This window comes from Corylus avellana, chromosome ca8 (assembly GCF_901000735.1).
Source record: "Corylus avellana chromosome ca8, CavTom2PMs-1.0".
NCBI lineage: Eukaryota > Viridiplantae > Streptophyta > Magnoliopsida > Fagales > Betulaceae > Corylus > Corylus avellana.
In genome coordinates, this window is record NC_081548.1 from 24,396,433 (window position 1) to 24,413,340 (window position 16,908).

The 16,908-nt window shown below is 36.2% G+C and overlaps 3 protein-coding genes and 1 pseudogene across 3 annotated transcripts in view; 3 read left to right on the forward strand and 1 right to left on the reverse strand.

The window, feature by feature from the left end:
* The first annotated feature begins 678 nt into the window (after window positions 1-678).
* LOC132190406 (alcohol dehydrogenase-like 7) lies at window positions 679-3,459 on the forward strand (annotated as a pseudogene).
* A 1,947-nt stretch (window positions 3,460-5,406) lies between these two features.
* Window positions 5,407-9,437, forward strand: LOC132189779 (alcohol dehydrogenase-like 7). Its single transcript, XM_059604568.1, has 10 exons — window positions 5,407-5,787; window positions 5,894-6,030; window positions 6,118-6,164; window positions 6,956-7,281; window positions 7,461-7,543; window positions 7,649-7,724; window positions 7,919-7,983; window positions 8,266-8,361; window positions 8,727-8,891; window positions 9,165-9,437. The coding sequence occupies exons 1-10, from the start codon at window positions 5,736-5,738 to the stop codon at window positions 9,279-9,281; spliced, it is 1,164 nt and encodes a 387-aa protein (XP_059460551.1). The 5' UTR covers window positions 5,407-5,735; the 3' UTR covers window positions 9,282-9,437.
* Window positions 9,438-10,181: 744 nt separating this feature from the next.
* The window catches only part of LOC132191072 (alcohol dehydrogenase-like 7), a 10,073-nt gene continuing 3,346 nt past the window's right edge, over window positions 10,182-16,908 (forward strand). Inside the window, exons 1-8 of the mRNA XM_059606090.1 lie at window positions 10,182-11,025; window positions 11,273-11,409; window positions 11,506-11,552; window positions 12,168-12,493; window positions 12,811-12,893; window positions 12,979-13,054; window positions 13,338-13,402; window positions 13,724-13,819. Coding sequence (XP_059462073.1) covers window positions 10,182-11,025; window positions 11,273-11,409; window positions 11,506-11,552; window positions 12,168-12,493; window positions 12,811-12,893; window positions 12,979-13,054; window positions 13,338-13,402; window positions 13,724-13,819 — 1,674 coding nt within the window. The remainder of the gene's footprint in view (window positions 11,026-11,272; window positions 11,410-11,505; window positions 11,553-12,167; window positions 12,494-12,810; window positions 12,894-12,978; window positions 13,055-13,337; window positions 13,403-13,723; window positions 13,820-16,908) is intronic.
* On the reverse strand, window positions 14,756-16,574 carry LOC132189420 (neutral ceramidase-like). The gene is made up of 4 exons (XM_059604160.1): window positions 16,395-16,574; window positions 15,965-16,028; window positions 15,524-15,693; window positions 14,756-15,301 (listed from the first exon to the last, which is right to left on the reverse strand). Exons 1-4 carry the CDS (start codon window positions 16,572-16,574, stop codon window positions 14,756-14,758), a joined length of 960 nt encoding a protein of 319 aa, XP_059460143.1.

The window sequence follows — 16,908 nt, forward strand, 5'->3', positions numbered from 1 at the left end:
TATTTTAGTTTTAAATTTTAAATATGTTTATTTTTAGTTTTTCCTTCTTCTTTTTTTCCAAAATTAGAAAATATTTTTGTTTTTCATCACAAAAGGTGTATATTGTAAATTTTTTTACCGTTTGAGAAATACATTACAAATTAAATATTAATTTAAAGGCACATACGTAGTTTTACTAAAACAAATAAAGTAAGAGAGATACGCGGAAGAGACATTGTCGTACGTACCGGCCTGTTTGCTTTGTCCATATTTTTTTGTTAGGGACGAGGATTTTTTTTTTTTTGTTAGGGACGAGGATTTACTAGAATTAGTTTGCTCACATTAATTTGGATGGGATTGTGAGGTTCACCCATGCAAGCAATTAAGTAAAAGGATTTTTGGATTTTGTTTTTTTAGAAAAATCCAAAAATTTGAATTTTTATTTTAAAAATATGGTAAATACTAAATAGCATTTATCGGTTTCTCCAAAATCCATTCCAATAATGGCCGAAGGAAAATTCTCTTGCCTTTGTTAATATGAAAGTCATTGCCATTTGTCTCACTCTCACATGGTCACATGGCCACCCTATTACTGTATTCATGCCAAGTGCCGCCGAGAACTCCGCGTGTCGTAGATTGTCACCTTTTAAGAGGGAAGAAGGCGAGCGAGAGAAAGACACCGCGCGAGTCTTGGACGCCATGGATGAGAATTCGTCAAGTGAAACTAGATGGAAGCCCATTTGATGCAGAGGTAACGTACTCTTCAAGTGTCTGAAACTAATTTCTTACGTACACTTTCTTGGAAGTCTCTGAAACTGTTTCTAAATGTTTTTATATTAATTAGCTGCGGTAAGTCGCAAACGGGGTGAGCCATTGGTGATCGAGGAGATCATGCATGGTGGCGCCGCCGATGGCTCGTGAGGTTCGGGTTCGAATCATATGCACCTCCCTCTGTCAATGCGATGTCACTTTCTGGGAAATGAAGGTTGGTATCGATCCCAAACCATATTCTTTCTGAAACTCAAAACTACATGTCACTTTTCACGCATGTAAGCCAATTGATTGTGTTTGTAGGATTTTCCTGGGATTTTTCCAAGAATTCTCGGTCACGAAGCTATCGGGTACACATTCACCACACTTTCCAATTTGTCTTCTTTCTTCTTTTCCTTCTTGTTTAATTGGTGACGCCAGATATTTGATATCTGGAAAATTCATTTGCTTTGATAAATTTGAGTATAGAGTAACCGGTGGGATGATCAAAATATTGCTTCTGTAGAAAATGGTCTTAATTACATTACATTTGCATGAGAGTATATAAGTCATCTTAATCAACGTAAGCTCATTCTGTCAGCTTCTGGTGCTACCATTGCTACATGTTTTCTTTTAACAGCAATGTGAGAAATAAAAGCTTTGTTTCTCATCACCTCGGTGCTTTTCACATGTTTTATAAATTGAACTGAAGGAAGTTTTTGGAGGAAAACCCTGTCTTTTCTTACCATATCCTAGTCTTTGCCATTCCTTCATCTCAGGACCCTAAAAAGTGCTTGCCATATATTAAGCCAATGTGATAAGCTATATATGAGCATTAAAGATTATGCAGAAACATTAGATGACAAAGATCCATCATATTGTTCGGTCTTATTCAGTGTTCAAGTAAGTGTTCAAGCATTAAGGTTGTGAGAGCTGGTATTTGTTCCCACAAATTTTATGTGTTGTAGGGTTGTGGAAAGTGTGGGGGAGAATGTAGATGAAGTAACTGAAGGAGACACTATAATCCCTACATTCGTCTCAGATTGTGGAGAATGTGTAGATTGCAAATCAGAAAAGAGCAACCTATGTTCAAAACTCCCTTCCAAAATATCTCCTTGGATGCCAAGATATAATTCCAGCAGATTCACTGACCTCAAAGGGGAGGTTGTCTATCATTTTTCAAATGTCTCAAACTTGGCTGAATATACAGTTGTAGACATTGCCCGCCCATTTAACAAAAATTGATCCCTCACTCCCTCCGAACCTGGCATGCCTCCTTAGCTAGCTGCGGAATATCAACAGGTATTAGAGTTAAAAACCCATAGTTTGAAAAACAAATGAGCCCATCCGGTTTAACTCATCAAAGGTTGGCCTTTCACATAACAATAACCTCTGTTCGATCTATCTGGGTTTTAGGGGTTGGTGCTGCTTGGAGAACAGCAAATGTGGAGACAGGATCAACCGTTGCTATTTTTGGACTGGGGTCTGTTGGATTAGCTGTACGAACTTGCAGAACTTAGTATATGGATTGTTGTATCTTCTTCCTTGCATTCATCCTTGACAGGCTGTATAGAAAAAAGCTCATGGTTATCAGTTGATTTTTTAGGTAGCAGAGGGAGCTAGACTACGTGGAGCTTCTAAAATCATTGGAGTGGATGTGAACCCAAACAAATTTGAAATGGGTGACTTCATTTTATTTGACTACACTAAATTACTAATATGATCAATTTAATGTTATAAATGTCTCCAGTTAGTTATAAGTCAGATTAACCTGAAATTGATTAATATAATGGTGTAAAAAATCTTATATCATAATCAGATTCTGAGTGAGCTCTGCAAGGGTTCTTGATGATTTTTTATTTCTATTTTTTTTAATACAGGGAAAAAAAATTTGGAGTCACAGACTTTATCAATGCTGGAGACACTGGAAATAAATCTGTGAGCCAGGTCTTCTCTTATAGCCCATTATTAACCTTGGGATAAACTGTTTATGCTTTGCAAACAAAACATGTTTTTGGTTGTACCATCAAAGTTATTAATGATTAATGGTTGAAATGATTAGGTTAAGATTGGCAAAGTAGATGCTCTGGTTTTTTAACTGTTGGCAGTTTCTTTTCATCTCATTGGGCAGATGGTCAATTAGATTACTGGTGGAGGTGCAGACTATTGCTTTGAGTGTGTCGGATTGGGATCCCTGGTGGCCTGCTGCCGAAAGGTCTCTGTCTCTGTCTCTCTCTCTCAGCACATAGGAATCATTCAACTGAGTGACTGATTGTTGTGCGTGTGTGGTATGGTGCATTAAACATTTAAACAACAATTGGTAATATAATCTTCTATCTCTTTACCAGGGCTGGGGAAAAACTATTGTGTCAGGAGTGGGCCGAGTGGCCAATTAAGCCGGGCTCACATGTGGTGAGCTTTGGCACTTCTGATTTTCTTCAGAGCGGGAAAAGCCTCATGGGCTCCTTGTTTGGAGGGCTCAAAGCTAAATCTGATATTCCCATTCTCCTTAAATGCTACTTGGACAAGGTGATTTAACGCCACCTGGCTGTAAAGCCAAGGTGTTATTGGCAAATGCACACAGATAATTTTTTTTTTTTTTTCTTCTGTCAGGAACTGCAGCTGGATGAATTTGTTACGCATGAGGTAAGCTTTGAGGACATCAACAAAGCTTTTGATTTACTCAATGAAGGACAAAGTCTTCGTTGTGTAATTTGGATGGACAAATGAGTAAGTTTCTATGGAATCTAATAATGGTGAAGGTTCAATGACAAGAATAAAACTTTTGGGATTTCGCTAGCCTTCACTTTGTTTGGTAGGTAATGGGGATGGGGTTGGCCCAAACACTGTTCATCATCATTTCCCAAAAAAATTAACATCAAAACATTCTAGCTTTTTCACTTTTAATATCAAATCATTCACTTTTTATTATTATTCAAATAAAAAAATCACTACAAAACAAAACTTTTTTACTTTTCCATACCACTTTTTCATTTTTTTTATACCAAACATTCTTACTTTTTTTCACATCAATCTACATCAACTACAGTGTTTAGGCCATCCCATTTGCCAAACACCCCCAAATGTTTGATCAAATAATAGCTGTCACCACGTTTGTTAATTTGATAAACATATCTTATACATTGGACAGCTCTCTTCTTTTCTTTTTCTGCAAGAATGATGCACAGTTGAATACTGAATGCTTCTCTATGTTTGGATGCCCCCACCCTCCTTTTGAATTGCCTTTTCGATCTTTTACTAATGCAAATCTCAATTGACCATTCAAATAAAAAAAAAAAACAAAACATTCGAGGGTAACCCACTATTCTCTTTTAACATATAGAAGCCATCCTTGCCAAATATCTTCTCACTCCAATAGGGCCCCATGGATTATCATAAGGCTAATACCAAGTTAATCAGCCTTTTTGATTTCTAAGAGGTAACTTAATCAGTTAGGACCACGCCTAATGAAACGGAGGTTACTAATTCGAATTCTCCTTCTCCTCTTGTGCGGATATGTCAAAAAAAAAAAAAAATCAGCCATTTTGAATTTTATGTCTTTATTTGATGATGAATAAAGTATCTTCTCAAAAGTGCATCTCATGAGGGTAGAATTGTATGATAGGCATAATATGAATGAGAGAAGAAAGCAAAGAGGAGAAAAAAACTGATAAAGTGTTAGGTCTACATCTTAAATATGTTGAATATATTGATGTATTACAATTATATCTATTTATTGAGAGACAATAAGTAATAACCACGTAAATCTTGATTTAGAAAAAAAATTATATGAAATTTTACAACGAGTAACATATATAATGACTTCTTGATTCATGAAATGTGTCTTCAGTCGGTCGATCCAACTATTTCGACAAAAAAAAAAAATCTACTTATGAAGCTAATGAAAACATGGTTTTAATGCTCAATCACATGTTTGGTAATTGGTTGTTAATTGGTACCATTCAAAGTAGTATTGAGTGGCACTGCATCAATCATTAATGGATCCAACCACCCAATTATCGATCCAGCCAATTAACTTTTGCATACTTCAAAGGAAGTCATCATCTCCAAGTGAGTGGGAGATATATAATATTAATAAAAAAGAGTAACTCAATTACTTTTTATTTGTTTAAATTTTTGACGCAAGCGATAAATATTTATCAATCACAAACAAATTTACTAATCAAATATAGAGTATAAAAATAGTGAAAAAAATAATAATAATAAACTACTAAAAATTTGTAGCCTTTTGAAATTATAATTTTTTGAAAACTCAATTCTAAACAATTTTTTTTTTTTTTTTTTTTTATAATTTAATTTAAAATCGCATATATAAAATTACAATATCAAAGCATCTAAACGTCAAACGAAGAGGCATTTAAAGGGAGCAAAAAGTCGGATAACGTTTCCTACTGGGAGAAGAAAGTGGAATAAAGCCAATTTAAAAATGGAAAACTAATAGGGCACTGTGAGTTGATCTACATATTTTTTTAATATAAAATAAGAAAGAGGCTAATCTAATCATAATTAATAATTATTAACAACAATTGGGTTGACTCTCTCGACTGAACACGCACCTGCCGGTCCACGCGGTAGTTGAGGTCACACTCGTGACACTCTGCCCCTGCGATGTTTCACGCTTTGTTTTTTGAAACTGGGTCGGATGTCGATCTCCTGTTGTCGCTTTTTTGACAAACTGTAGGTGACGTGAAACAACCACGTCTCATGGTTTTATGGTCTAATATTACTCTATTAAGCCGGCGACCCTACCACTCCCAGAACTCACCCACTCCCTATACAAATCAAATCCATTTTGATGGTTCAACTTCAAGAATCAAGGGTCCATTATATATTCTTTTAATTTTCAAAAATTTTTTTTCTTAACGTTTTATTAATCTCATAGACATCGACAATATTTGTCCCACCGGGCAACCTTACTTCTACTACCCAATTCCATTTTTCGCAAATTGTCACGTTGTAAGAGACTGTTGTGAGTCTTGGTCGCCATGGATGGGAAATCATCAAGCGAAACTAGAGGGAAGCCCATTAGATGCAGAGGTAGCTCTTCAAGCTTCTGAAACTAATTTCTTACACTTTCTTGGAGCTTGGAACCGTCTGAAACTGATTTCTAAATGTTTTATATATATATATATATATATATCAGCTGCGGTGTGTCGCAAACCAGGTGAGCCATTGGTGATCGAGGAGATCATGGTGGCGCCTCCGATGGCTCGTGAGGTTCGGATTCGAGTCATATGCACCTCTCTCTGTCAGAGCGATATCACTTTCTGGAAATTGAAGGTTGGTATATATCTCAAACTCAAAGCATATTCCTTCTGAAAGTCAAAACTATATGCTACTTTTTATAAAATCTTGATTTTTTTGTAGGATTTTCCTGCGATTTTTCCAAGAATTCTCGGTCACGAAGCTATCGGGTTAGTGTTACATTCTTGTCTGTTTGTTTTTTGTTTTGTTTTTCCATGTCGTAGAACAGAAGACCCACCCACTCTTCATGAGTTTTGTTAAGTCTTACCAGTTGTTTTAAGGGTATTATATCATTATTTGTAATAATTAGGAATTTCTTTTCTGTAATGTAGTTATTTGGTGGCTAATAGGGATATGGACTATACAAGTGATTTGGTAGGTAGGAGGATAATGGATGAATGGATGAGATGAAATGTAAGAGGTTGATTATATAAGGAAGGGACAATTCGAGAGAGGCCCAGATGATTTTCTGTTTACTTCTTTTTTATCTGAAACAGAATGTGGGCCTGGGCTATATATAACCCAATTCCTAACCAAACTCTAGAACTAAATCAAAACGCAATGTTTCTGAATTTGATACAAAACGCAAGATGAAAACATATAAAACGCAACCCACCTAATATACCCCCTTACATTATCCTTATTTAATTTGTATTAGGATTTATAGTAATCTTAGAATTTGGATTCATAGCCATGTTATGGACTTGTTTTCATTGTCATTGATTAAATAAAATTTATCAAGAGAGTTTCTCTATGTTTTCTTGGTAGCTTCCACTGATTTTCCTGATGAATTTCAGTTAATTCTTCAAGTGGATTCCAAAACCTTTTAGAGTTTTTGTGAATAACTCTTGTTATCCACTACTTTCCACAGGAATTTCTCCTAGTGAAATGGGGTCTGACAAATAGAATTTCTCCTTTTAGCATTAATGATACGTGTTCCACCGATTTTTATGTGTTGTAGGGTTGTGGAAAGTGTGGGGGAGGATGTAGATGAAGTAACTGAAGGAGACACTGTGATCCCTATATTCTTGTCAGATTGTGGGGAATGTGGAGATTGCAATTCAAAAAAGAGCAACCTATGTTCAAAATTCCCTTTCAAGGTATCTCCTTGGATGCCCAGATATGAGACCAGCAGATTCACTGACCTCAAAGGAGAGGTTTTATATCATTTTCTTTCTGTCTCAAGCTTTACTGAGTATACGGTGGTAGACATTGCCCATGTAACAAAAATTGATTCCTCAATCCCTCCAAACAGGGCATGCCTCCTTAGTTGTGGAGTATCAACAGGTAATTTTCATGGACTTTGTTATATATGAAAGTGTCACTTGACTTAATGCTCATTAACTCGAACAGATTTAACAATCATAGTGCCAGCTGAGAAGTACTGCATTTGAGCTTGAATCAGAGTTAAGAACTATAGCATTGAGAACACATAATAGTAACTTTTGTCATACTTGGGGTTTTAGGGTTTGGCGCTGCTTGGAGAACGGCAAATGTGGAGACAGGATCAACTGTTGCTATTTTTGGGCTGGGGTCTATTGGATTAGCTGTACGAACTTGCAGAACTTAGTATCAGTATAGTTTTATCTTCTTCCTTGCATTCATCCTTAGCAGGTTGTATAGAAAAGCTCATGGTTATCAGTTGATTTTCTAGGTCGCAGAGGGAGCTAGACTATGCGGAGCTACTAAAATCATTGGAGTGGATGTGAACCCAAACAAATTTGAAATCGGTGAGTACGGTTTTATTTGAGGTACAGTAATATATATGATCAATCTAATGTTATCTATGTTTCCAGTTAGTTATAAGTCTTATTAACCATAAATTGATTAATATAATGGTGTAAAAAATCTTGTATCATAATCAGATTCCGAGTGAGCTCTGCAAGGGTTTTTGATGAATTTTTTGTTTTGTTTTTTAATACAGGAAAAAAATTTGGAGTAACAGACTTTGTCAATGCTGGAGATTGTGGAAATAAATCTGTGACCCAGGTCTGTTCCTATAATTGTTTAATGATTATGTTCCTAAACTTCTATCCATTATTAACCTTGGGATAAACTGTTTATGCTTTGTAATGAAAACATGTTTTTGGTTGTATCCTATCAAAGTTATTAATGATTAATGTATATATGTCATACTGAACTGTGTAATGATATGGTTGATGGGATTAAACTTAAATGAAAGATGATTATCATTCTTTCATCAAAGGTGGATAGGAAATTTTGAGCTCCTATTTTTTAAGTGTTGCAGTTTCTTTTCATCTCATTGGGCAGATGGTCAATGAGATAACTGGTGGAGGTGCAGACTATTGCTTTGAGTGTGTCGGGTTGCCATCCTTGGTGCAGGAAGCATATGCCTGCTGCCGAAAGGTATTTCTCTCTCTCTCTCTACTTGACTTCAGTTATGGCATAGTTGATCAAATCTAGTCCCAGCATCACACATCTCAACCGTTCATCAAGATGAACAAAGTAGCATTGAAGTTTGTGCGGTATGCACTTGCGCTTATCTGATCATTGATTGAAGTTTTGGTGTTTTGAAGAGAAAATTGAAGCAAAAGAACATGCAGCACATTGGAATCATTCAATTGGGTGATTGATTGTTGTACTTTACCACATACCTATGGCCCTTTGTATTCTTTTTCCTTCAAATCTTTCAGATCTGTTTTTTTTTTTTGTGTGTGTGCTATGGTGCACTGTATAATAATTGGTAACATAATCTTATCCCTCTTTACCAGGGTTGGGGAAAAGCAATTGTGTTAGGAGTGGCCAAGCCGGGTTCACAAGTGAACCTCAGCTCTTATGATGTTCTTCATAGCGGGAAAACCCTCATGGGATCCTTATTTGGAGGACTCAAAGCCAAAACTGATATTCCCATCCTCATTAAACGCTACTTGGACAAGGTGATTTAACGGTTACTAATGATTATATTTTTTATGCCAAAGCAAGCTTTCTTAAGGTGCTATTCTTTGATAACGGTAATTAGCTCATAATAAGTAGGTTCGTGTTAAAATATTAGTTAAATGATTAAGCTTAAACTTTTAAGACAACTGACGATTTAACAGTTGGACCACATGGTTGTAAATAAGGTGTTATTGGCAAATGTACATAGATAATTTTTTTTTCTTCTTTCTAGTTTCTAATTTCTTTCTTTCTTTCTTTTTGATTTCAATCAGGAACTGCAGCTTGATAAATTTGTCACGCATGAGGTAAAGTTTGATGACATCAACAAAGCTTTTGATTTACTCATTGAAGGACAGAGTCTTCGTTGTGTAATTTGGATGGACAAATGAGTAAGCTCCTATGGAATTTGATGGTGGTGAAGGTTCAATGACAATAATGAAACTTTCGATTTACTATGGACTTTGCTGTTCTTCACCAGCAACCGGTTCCTTTTTATTTTTTAGCATATGCTGTGTTCTAATCGATCTATGCAAGTTTCAATGTTTGATCATATAATAGCCATCACCATGTTTGTTTGCTAAACATATCTCTTTGTTTTTCTTGCAAGAATGATGTATAGTTTGGGGAGTAATTTGACTCTGTTTGTTAATGTGTTTTAGAGGTAAAAACTGCTTCTAGACCGGATTGGCCCATCTAGCCCATCTAGAAAGCTACGAGAAAACCTTATCTCATATCATGTATATATGTTTCATTTCATTTGAAACAACCTTATCTCAATAGTCTATGTTCTGTTGTCCCTAATCTCTGTTATCCTTTCCCATAAAAAAAGCCTTTTGACCCGTGCAATACTAGCATCAATCAAAGAACTTAATTAATTACTGCATTGATTTGTGAGACAACAGTCAATGATTATAGCCAAAAAGAATGTTCTACAACTTACCTTCCAGTTTTCATTGGATGTCTCCGACATTTCAATTTGCAAGCCTTCACAGCTCGTCAACATCTATTTATAGTAATGTATTGGTTTTAAATTGTTCTCTATAATCTATTAATAATCCTCTAGTCCTACATGTAGTAACTCTCGCAGTTTGTTAGGCAACTGTCTCGCTATCCGCCTTATAAATAACATTTTGCACCCACCAACGTCCCACATTGGCACTTTGTTTAAGTGATAAAAGAGAGTGAGATAGCTTCTTTGAGATTGCGTTGAGGAGTTTATAAATTCTTTGAGATTGCGTTGAGAAGTTTATAAATTGCTTTTAGTACATAAAAAACTGTACTAAGCAAAAATGAGCTCATTTGCTAAAAAACTTAAAAAGCATTTTTCTTCACTAAAAAGGCAAAGTTTTCAGTCTTTTGAGAAGATTGAAAATGAGGCTTCTTTTACAGAAGACAAAAGCTTTATTTCTCAAGGCAATCTCAAACAGGCCGAGAGTCTCGGTGGCATGGTTGATAAAATTTCAATCAGTGAGAAGCTTGAAAATGAGGCTTCGTCTACAGACAAAAGTACTATTTCCCAAGGCAATCCCAAACAGGTTGAGAGCCTTGACAACATGGTTGACAAAATTTCAACCAGTGAGAAGCTTGAAAACGAAGCTTCTTCTATAGACAAAAACTCTATTTCCCAAGGTAATCCTAAACAGGCTGAGAGTCTTGATAGCACGGTTGATAAAATTTCAACCAGTAAGAAGCTTAAAAATGAGGCTCTTTCTACAGACAAAAGTTCTATTTCCCAACACAATCCTAAACATGTCGAGAATCTTGATGGTATGGTCGATAAAACTTCAACTAGTGTGCAGCCTGAAAATGAAGCTTACGAGGCTTCTTCTACAAACAAAAACTCTATTTCCCAAGTTAATCCCAACCAGGCTGAGAGTGTTGATAGCATGGTTGATAAAATTTCAATCAGTGAGAAGCTTAAAAATGAGGTTCTTTCTACGGACAAAAGTTCTATTTCCCAACACAATCCTAAACATGTCGAGAATCTTGATAGCATAGTTGATAAAACTTCAACCAGTGTGCAGCCTAAAAATGAAGCTTCTTCTATAGACAAAAGCTCCAAACAGACTCGGAGTCTTAAAAAAAGCACAAGTGATAAAATCTCAACAAGTGGAAAGCCCATTCGATGCAAAGGTACCTCTTGAAATGGTCTCGGAAAAACTCTTTAAACTTTTATTAGATTTATAAAAATTTGTAAATATGATATTTTTAACAAGGATGGATAGGTTAACAATGGTTTTGAAAATTGATTTTTTATAATTTGTGGTTAAAAAAGAAGGAGCGAGGTGGTTGCACGACCACCCAAATCTGGTTAACAATACCGTTTAGCACTTTCTGATTTACATGTGAGACTGATTTGTTCATGTTCTATACACCGTAGCTGCGGTTTGTCGGGCACCAGGTGAGCGTCTAGTGATTGAGGAGATCATGGTGGCACCGCCAATGCCTCGTGAGGTTCGGATTCGAATCATATGCAGCTCTCTATGTCACACCGATATTGATGCATGGAAATTGAAGGTTGTTAACTCAAACTTTTAGTATTTTTAGATTTATGATTCATTAACTCTTGAAATTTGTTGACACATGAATGCCACTTTTCTTTCATGTTTGAAGAATCCTACTGGAATTTTCCCAAGAATTTTTGGTCACGAAGCAGTCGGGTTAGTGTTACATTTTTGTCTATTGATTTTTTTTTTTTTTGCCTTGCATGAGAGTTTTACACTGTTAAATTACCAATTGTCTTAAAAGTGAGACAAATATAAAGTATTTAATTAAAATGAGATAAATCGTAGAGTCAGGGTTCGGACACCTATAGTACGATATCACCCTAATCAATTTTCTTAAAAGCCTTCTAAAAAATAAAAATTTAATTATTTAATTAATACTTGAATAGACATGCGGTACATGTCCTACTAAATCTCTTACTTACTATATATTGCCATTACCATTGCCTTGAAAGCAACAGTTAATTGCATTGAACTTTTATCTGATTTTTAACTTTTTATTTTTTGATACGAATGTTATAATATTAATAAAATGATTTAACATAATACTTTTACGTTATATTTCAATTAAATATTTTACGTATTAAGCTTCACTAATTGAGAGATATTTTTTTTTTTGGATGTGTAATTAAGGGAGAATCTGGGGTCACACGCAAAAAAAATGTATTAAAATATTAATTAAATACATAATTTCTTACCAAATTAAGTTTTTGAGACAATTAATGAATTAACAATTTCGATAAAAACTTGGGTTTTGTGTGTGTGTTGTAGAGTTGTGGAAAGCGTGGGGGTGGATGTGCATGAGGTAACTGAAGGAGATACAGTGATCCCTACATTCGTCTCAGATTGTGGAGAATGTGAAGACTGCAGATCAAAGAGAAGCAATCTCTGTTCAAAACTCCCTTTCAGATTATCTCAATGGATGTCAAGATATGAGACCAGTAGATTCACTGACCTCAATGGAAATGTTATATACCACTTTATGTTTGTGTCGACCTATAGTGAGTATACAGTGGTAGACGTTGCCCATGTAACCAAATTTGATCCCTCGATCCCTCCAAATAGGGCATGCCTCCTCAGCTGTGGAGTATCAACAGGTAATTTGGCCACAGTTTGAAAAACGTAATTTTTAAAAACGCAGATAAGATATAATATCTGGTGTGCAAAAACGCGGCTTGGTATTTAAAATTGCGCATTTTCTAAAAACCCACATTTCATTAAACACGTGAGTCTATCAGGTTTACAAGTTGAAAGTTGGTCTTTCACATAACAATAACCTCTTTTGCGCACCTTTCTCCTTTGTATTTTTTGGAAGCACATTTCATGCTGCATTTTAGTATTGATTTGCTTGCGTTGGAATCAGAAGACATTGATGCAGTTTAATATATCTCACGAGCATAACTTGGGGTTTTAGGGGATGGCGCTGCTTGGAAGACAGCAAATGTGGAGGCAGGATCAACTGTTGCTATATTTGGGCTGGGGTCTATTGGATTAGCTGTATGAACTTGAAGAACTTTTCTTCCTTGACATAATCTTTTTGATACCGTAGAGAAAAGCTCATGGCTATTTGTTGGTTTTCTAGGTTGCAGAAGGAGCTAGACTATGTGGAGCTACTAGAATAATTGGTGTAGATCTTAACCCTGACAAATATGAAATCGGTAAGTATATTATATCTGGGGATATTTTTTTTGTTGGGAAATATGGAATTTTGAAAGATTAATGTTATTTAGTAAATTATTATACGACTGCTATACAATTTGATGATGCGACAGTAAAAATCAGCACTTGTTAAAAAACTGATCAGTGCAAAGTTTCTTTATTTCCAGTCAACTATATATACATAAGCCACATTGACTGAAAGAAACTTATGCTATGATCAAACTACGAGTGAGCTTTACATGAGGTATGGATCATGATGTTTCTCTTTTGTTGTTAAAACAGGAAAAAAATTTGGAGTAACAGAATTTGTCAATCCTGGAAGCTGTGGAGATAAATCTGTGAGCCAGGTGTTCCTCTTAACCTACATGATAATTGTTTAGTGATTGTAATTTAATTTCATACTTTTATCTATTCTTCAAGCCTTGGAAGTGAATATGCTTTTGGTGGGTTTATAATGAAGCACAAGAAGGGCATTTTGTACTGTATGTTGTTTCACAAATCACTTTAGGGCCTGTGCTTGATATGGTGTGCTTCACTCAATGAATAAGGACCTCTTGTTCTTTTGGTTTTTGGGTTGGAAGGGGGAAGGTAGAAAAGATTAGGATGAAGAAATTTACATAGCCATATGTTTTTAATCTATTGCAGCCTCTTTTTATCTCATTGTGCAGGTGATAAATGAGATGACAAATGGGGGTGCAGATTATTGCTTTGAATGCATTGGATCGGCATCCTTGGTGCATGAAGCATATGCCTGCTGCCGAAATGTCTCTCTCTCTCTTGCTCTGCTAAATTCATTTATCCCAAAGTGTCATTTACCGATTGAATTGAATGATTGCTTGTTATGTGCCACAATATGCTCTGCCCTTGTGTAAACTTTTCAGATATTAATTCTGCAGGTTGTGTGTGTGCATTGTGGTGCACTAAAAGCAATAAATGATATTATAACCTTTTTTTTTTCTTTTTTTTTTCTTCTCTCCTTACCTTCAGTGTTGGGGAAAAACTATTATAGTAGGAGTGGCCAGGCCAGGGTCAGAATTGGGCCTTAGCTTCCACGATGTTCTTCATGCTGGAGGGAAAAGCATCATGGGATCCATATTTGGAGGAATCAAACCTAAATCTGATATTCCCATCCTCCTTAAACGTTACTTGAACAAGGTGATTTAACAGTTCCTATATATATAAGCAAGCTAAGGAAAGCTTTGTTCATTCTTTTTTCTCTGTTGTTTGTAATTTTTCTTTCTGTTAATGACCATCAGGAGCTGCAGTTGGACCAATTTATCACGCATGAAATACAGTTCGAAGACATCAATAAAGCTTTTGATTTACTCATTGAAGGACAGGCTCTTCGATGTGCGATTTGGATGAACAAATGACTGAATGTGTGAGCTCTTACTATTAGATTGGCTCAACTTCACAGCAACTGCTTTTATTTATTTCATTTTATTTATTTTGATGACGTAGAACCCTTTTAAGGCAGGACCTCTTCGTGGTCTATTCCCATAAGCTAAACCCCAGATACACGCACGATTCCGCCCACAAAAACTGTGAATTCATTGAGTGAAGACTCGAACAACCGATCTCGCTCGTAGGCAACCATTTTTATGTTTTAAGTGCACCATATGTAAATGAAGTCTGTATGCAAAGCGTGGAAACTCTTATTATTTTGTGTTAAAATACACTATGAAATACTGTATGCTTCTCTATGATACTGTAAAGGTAGTAGAAGCCCCAGTGAAGTAGTTGATGGGGGAGTCTTGTGTTTTCCTTGCAGAACCAAAGTGCCTTAGCCTGTACACCCCGGAACTTGCCTCCTTTGGTATTTCCCACTCAATGGTTGTCGTGCTATACAAGCTGTTGTTATCTAAACTCCACTTAAAATACAGAGAGAAATCATCATCATCATAAACAGGAACCCACCGTTTCTGTTGAAGTAGCTCTACAACTGCAAATGTGCCTCCTGTCAGCAAGTCGTATCTTGGGTTTGCGCTCCAAAATGTGGCACTTGCTGTCCCTCCCTTTCTGAATGTGCCGCCAATAATGTCTTGTTTCATGTTGCCAAAGTTTACTCCAGGAGGAGGTGAATCTCCAAAAGGGTCAAGTACAAGCTTGAGCTGTACGGATGAAAGATCTGGTGGTGAGGGACCCTTGGTGATGATCTTTTCTCCTTTTGCCATGGCTTTGGCTGGTTTGTTGAATTCTTGCATGTATGCTGATAGTGTGTATGGACCATAGAGGGTTGAGGCAGCCTACACCCATAACAAATATATATCTTTAACTTAATTGTGGCTTGTTAAATCTTAAGTTTAAGCGAGGGATTAAACTTAGACCTTTGCATTAATACTATGATAAATTACTACTTATCTCAAAAGGTTAAACTTATAGAAGATAATAAATTTAATTATTTAATCAATACTTCAGCATAATTTAAGTGTACTAAAGCATGGCGTTTGTGTGCAAGTTACATGTACCTCGTATCGTTGTTGCTTGCATTCTTCAAACGTTGAAACATATTGAGAGTAAGTATTTGTGAGTCCCGCTATTACAGCCTCTATGTTATCGTCAAATTCTCCATTTCCATTACTTATCAGTGTCTCCTTAATTGTCTCCCTTAGTCGCCGCCCCGCCATTGTTGTGAACTCTGCAATTCTCAATAGCCTAGAGATTGTTCTCGACGCTTAATTAGTTAGATTTTATCCTAGTAAATCATACGAAGGATCCAAGAATTAAGTAATTTATATGTAAGGCTACCTCTAGGCTTTTTTATTTTTTATTTTATTTTTTGTTGAATCATAAATTATTCTAAGATAAGAAACATGAATTTAATAATTTAATTAATACTTTATTGCTCTAGATTATTGAGCATCTTCTACCAACAAATCAATAAGAGCCTTTGTGAGAGAAAAACAAACCTCCTGGTACGGAAAGGATGATTAGCTTTCCCAATCTTAGCATTTGAATTGGAAGAATCGCCGGCTGCATTTGTATTCACAAAACCCACCATTCAATAGAAAATCCATTTGTGCAAGCTAAATTAGTCCAAAAGGTGATAGATCCATGAGCTGTAATAATCATAATGGATTGATATCTCACTTGCTATTTTATTTAGGATCGTTCATTTTAAAGTTTGGGTGGTTCGGCCACCTCCAAAATTGATTGTTGGAAGTGACCAAGCTATTCTCTTGACCAAATGAATGGATCAGCGATTCTTCAACTGACCATCAAAAGTAGTTGAGCCAAACAGTTACATTTCTGCCCCGGGCCCCAGCAATGGGGCAGGGATTCCGATTCACTTAGATTTTGGTTGGCTTTTGTCTACCTTGATTTTAGCCTCTCGACCACTTTTATGGTGACAAGCTGAGAAGCCATGCCGGCGTCAAGATTGACAAAAGCGAACCTTGGACCTTGGGAACTCTCGGCAACAATGAAAGCCCTGGCTCTTAGCCTGAAATGGATACCGGCTGTGGTTTGGTCCATGTTAGCATAACCCATCATGTTCACTCCGACGGCCGGACCGGTCATGTCATAGCTCCCTACCCCTATCAAGTATTCCCCATTAATGGCTGCTCCAAACACACCACAAAAAACACAGAGGACAATTACAAGCGATGTACAATGTGGGTGTTGATGCATCATTATGCTACCCATCATCCTGTTTGATCAACAAATTTGATTTGAGGCAAAGATGTATATAAAGCCGGCGTAAAGTTTGAACCTCTTGTGATTTTTGACATTTGTTGGCCCCGTTTGCCAACAGCACGGGGCCGGCACTGTAGCTGGAACGGCACTGTTCCAGCTACAGTGCCATCTGACAGGTGTACTAAAAATTGACTTTTCAATATTAATTTTTTTTTTT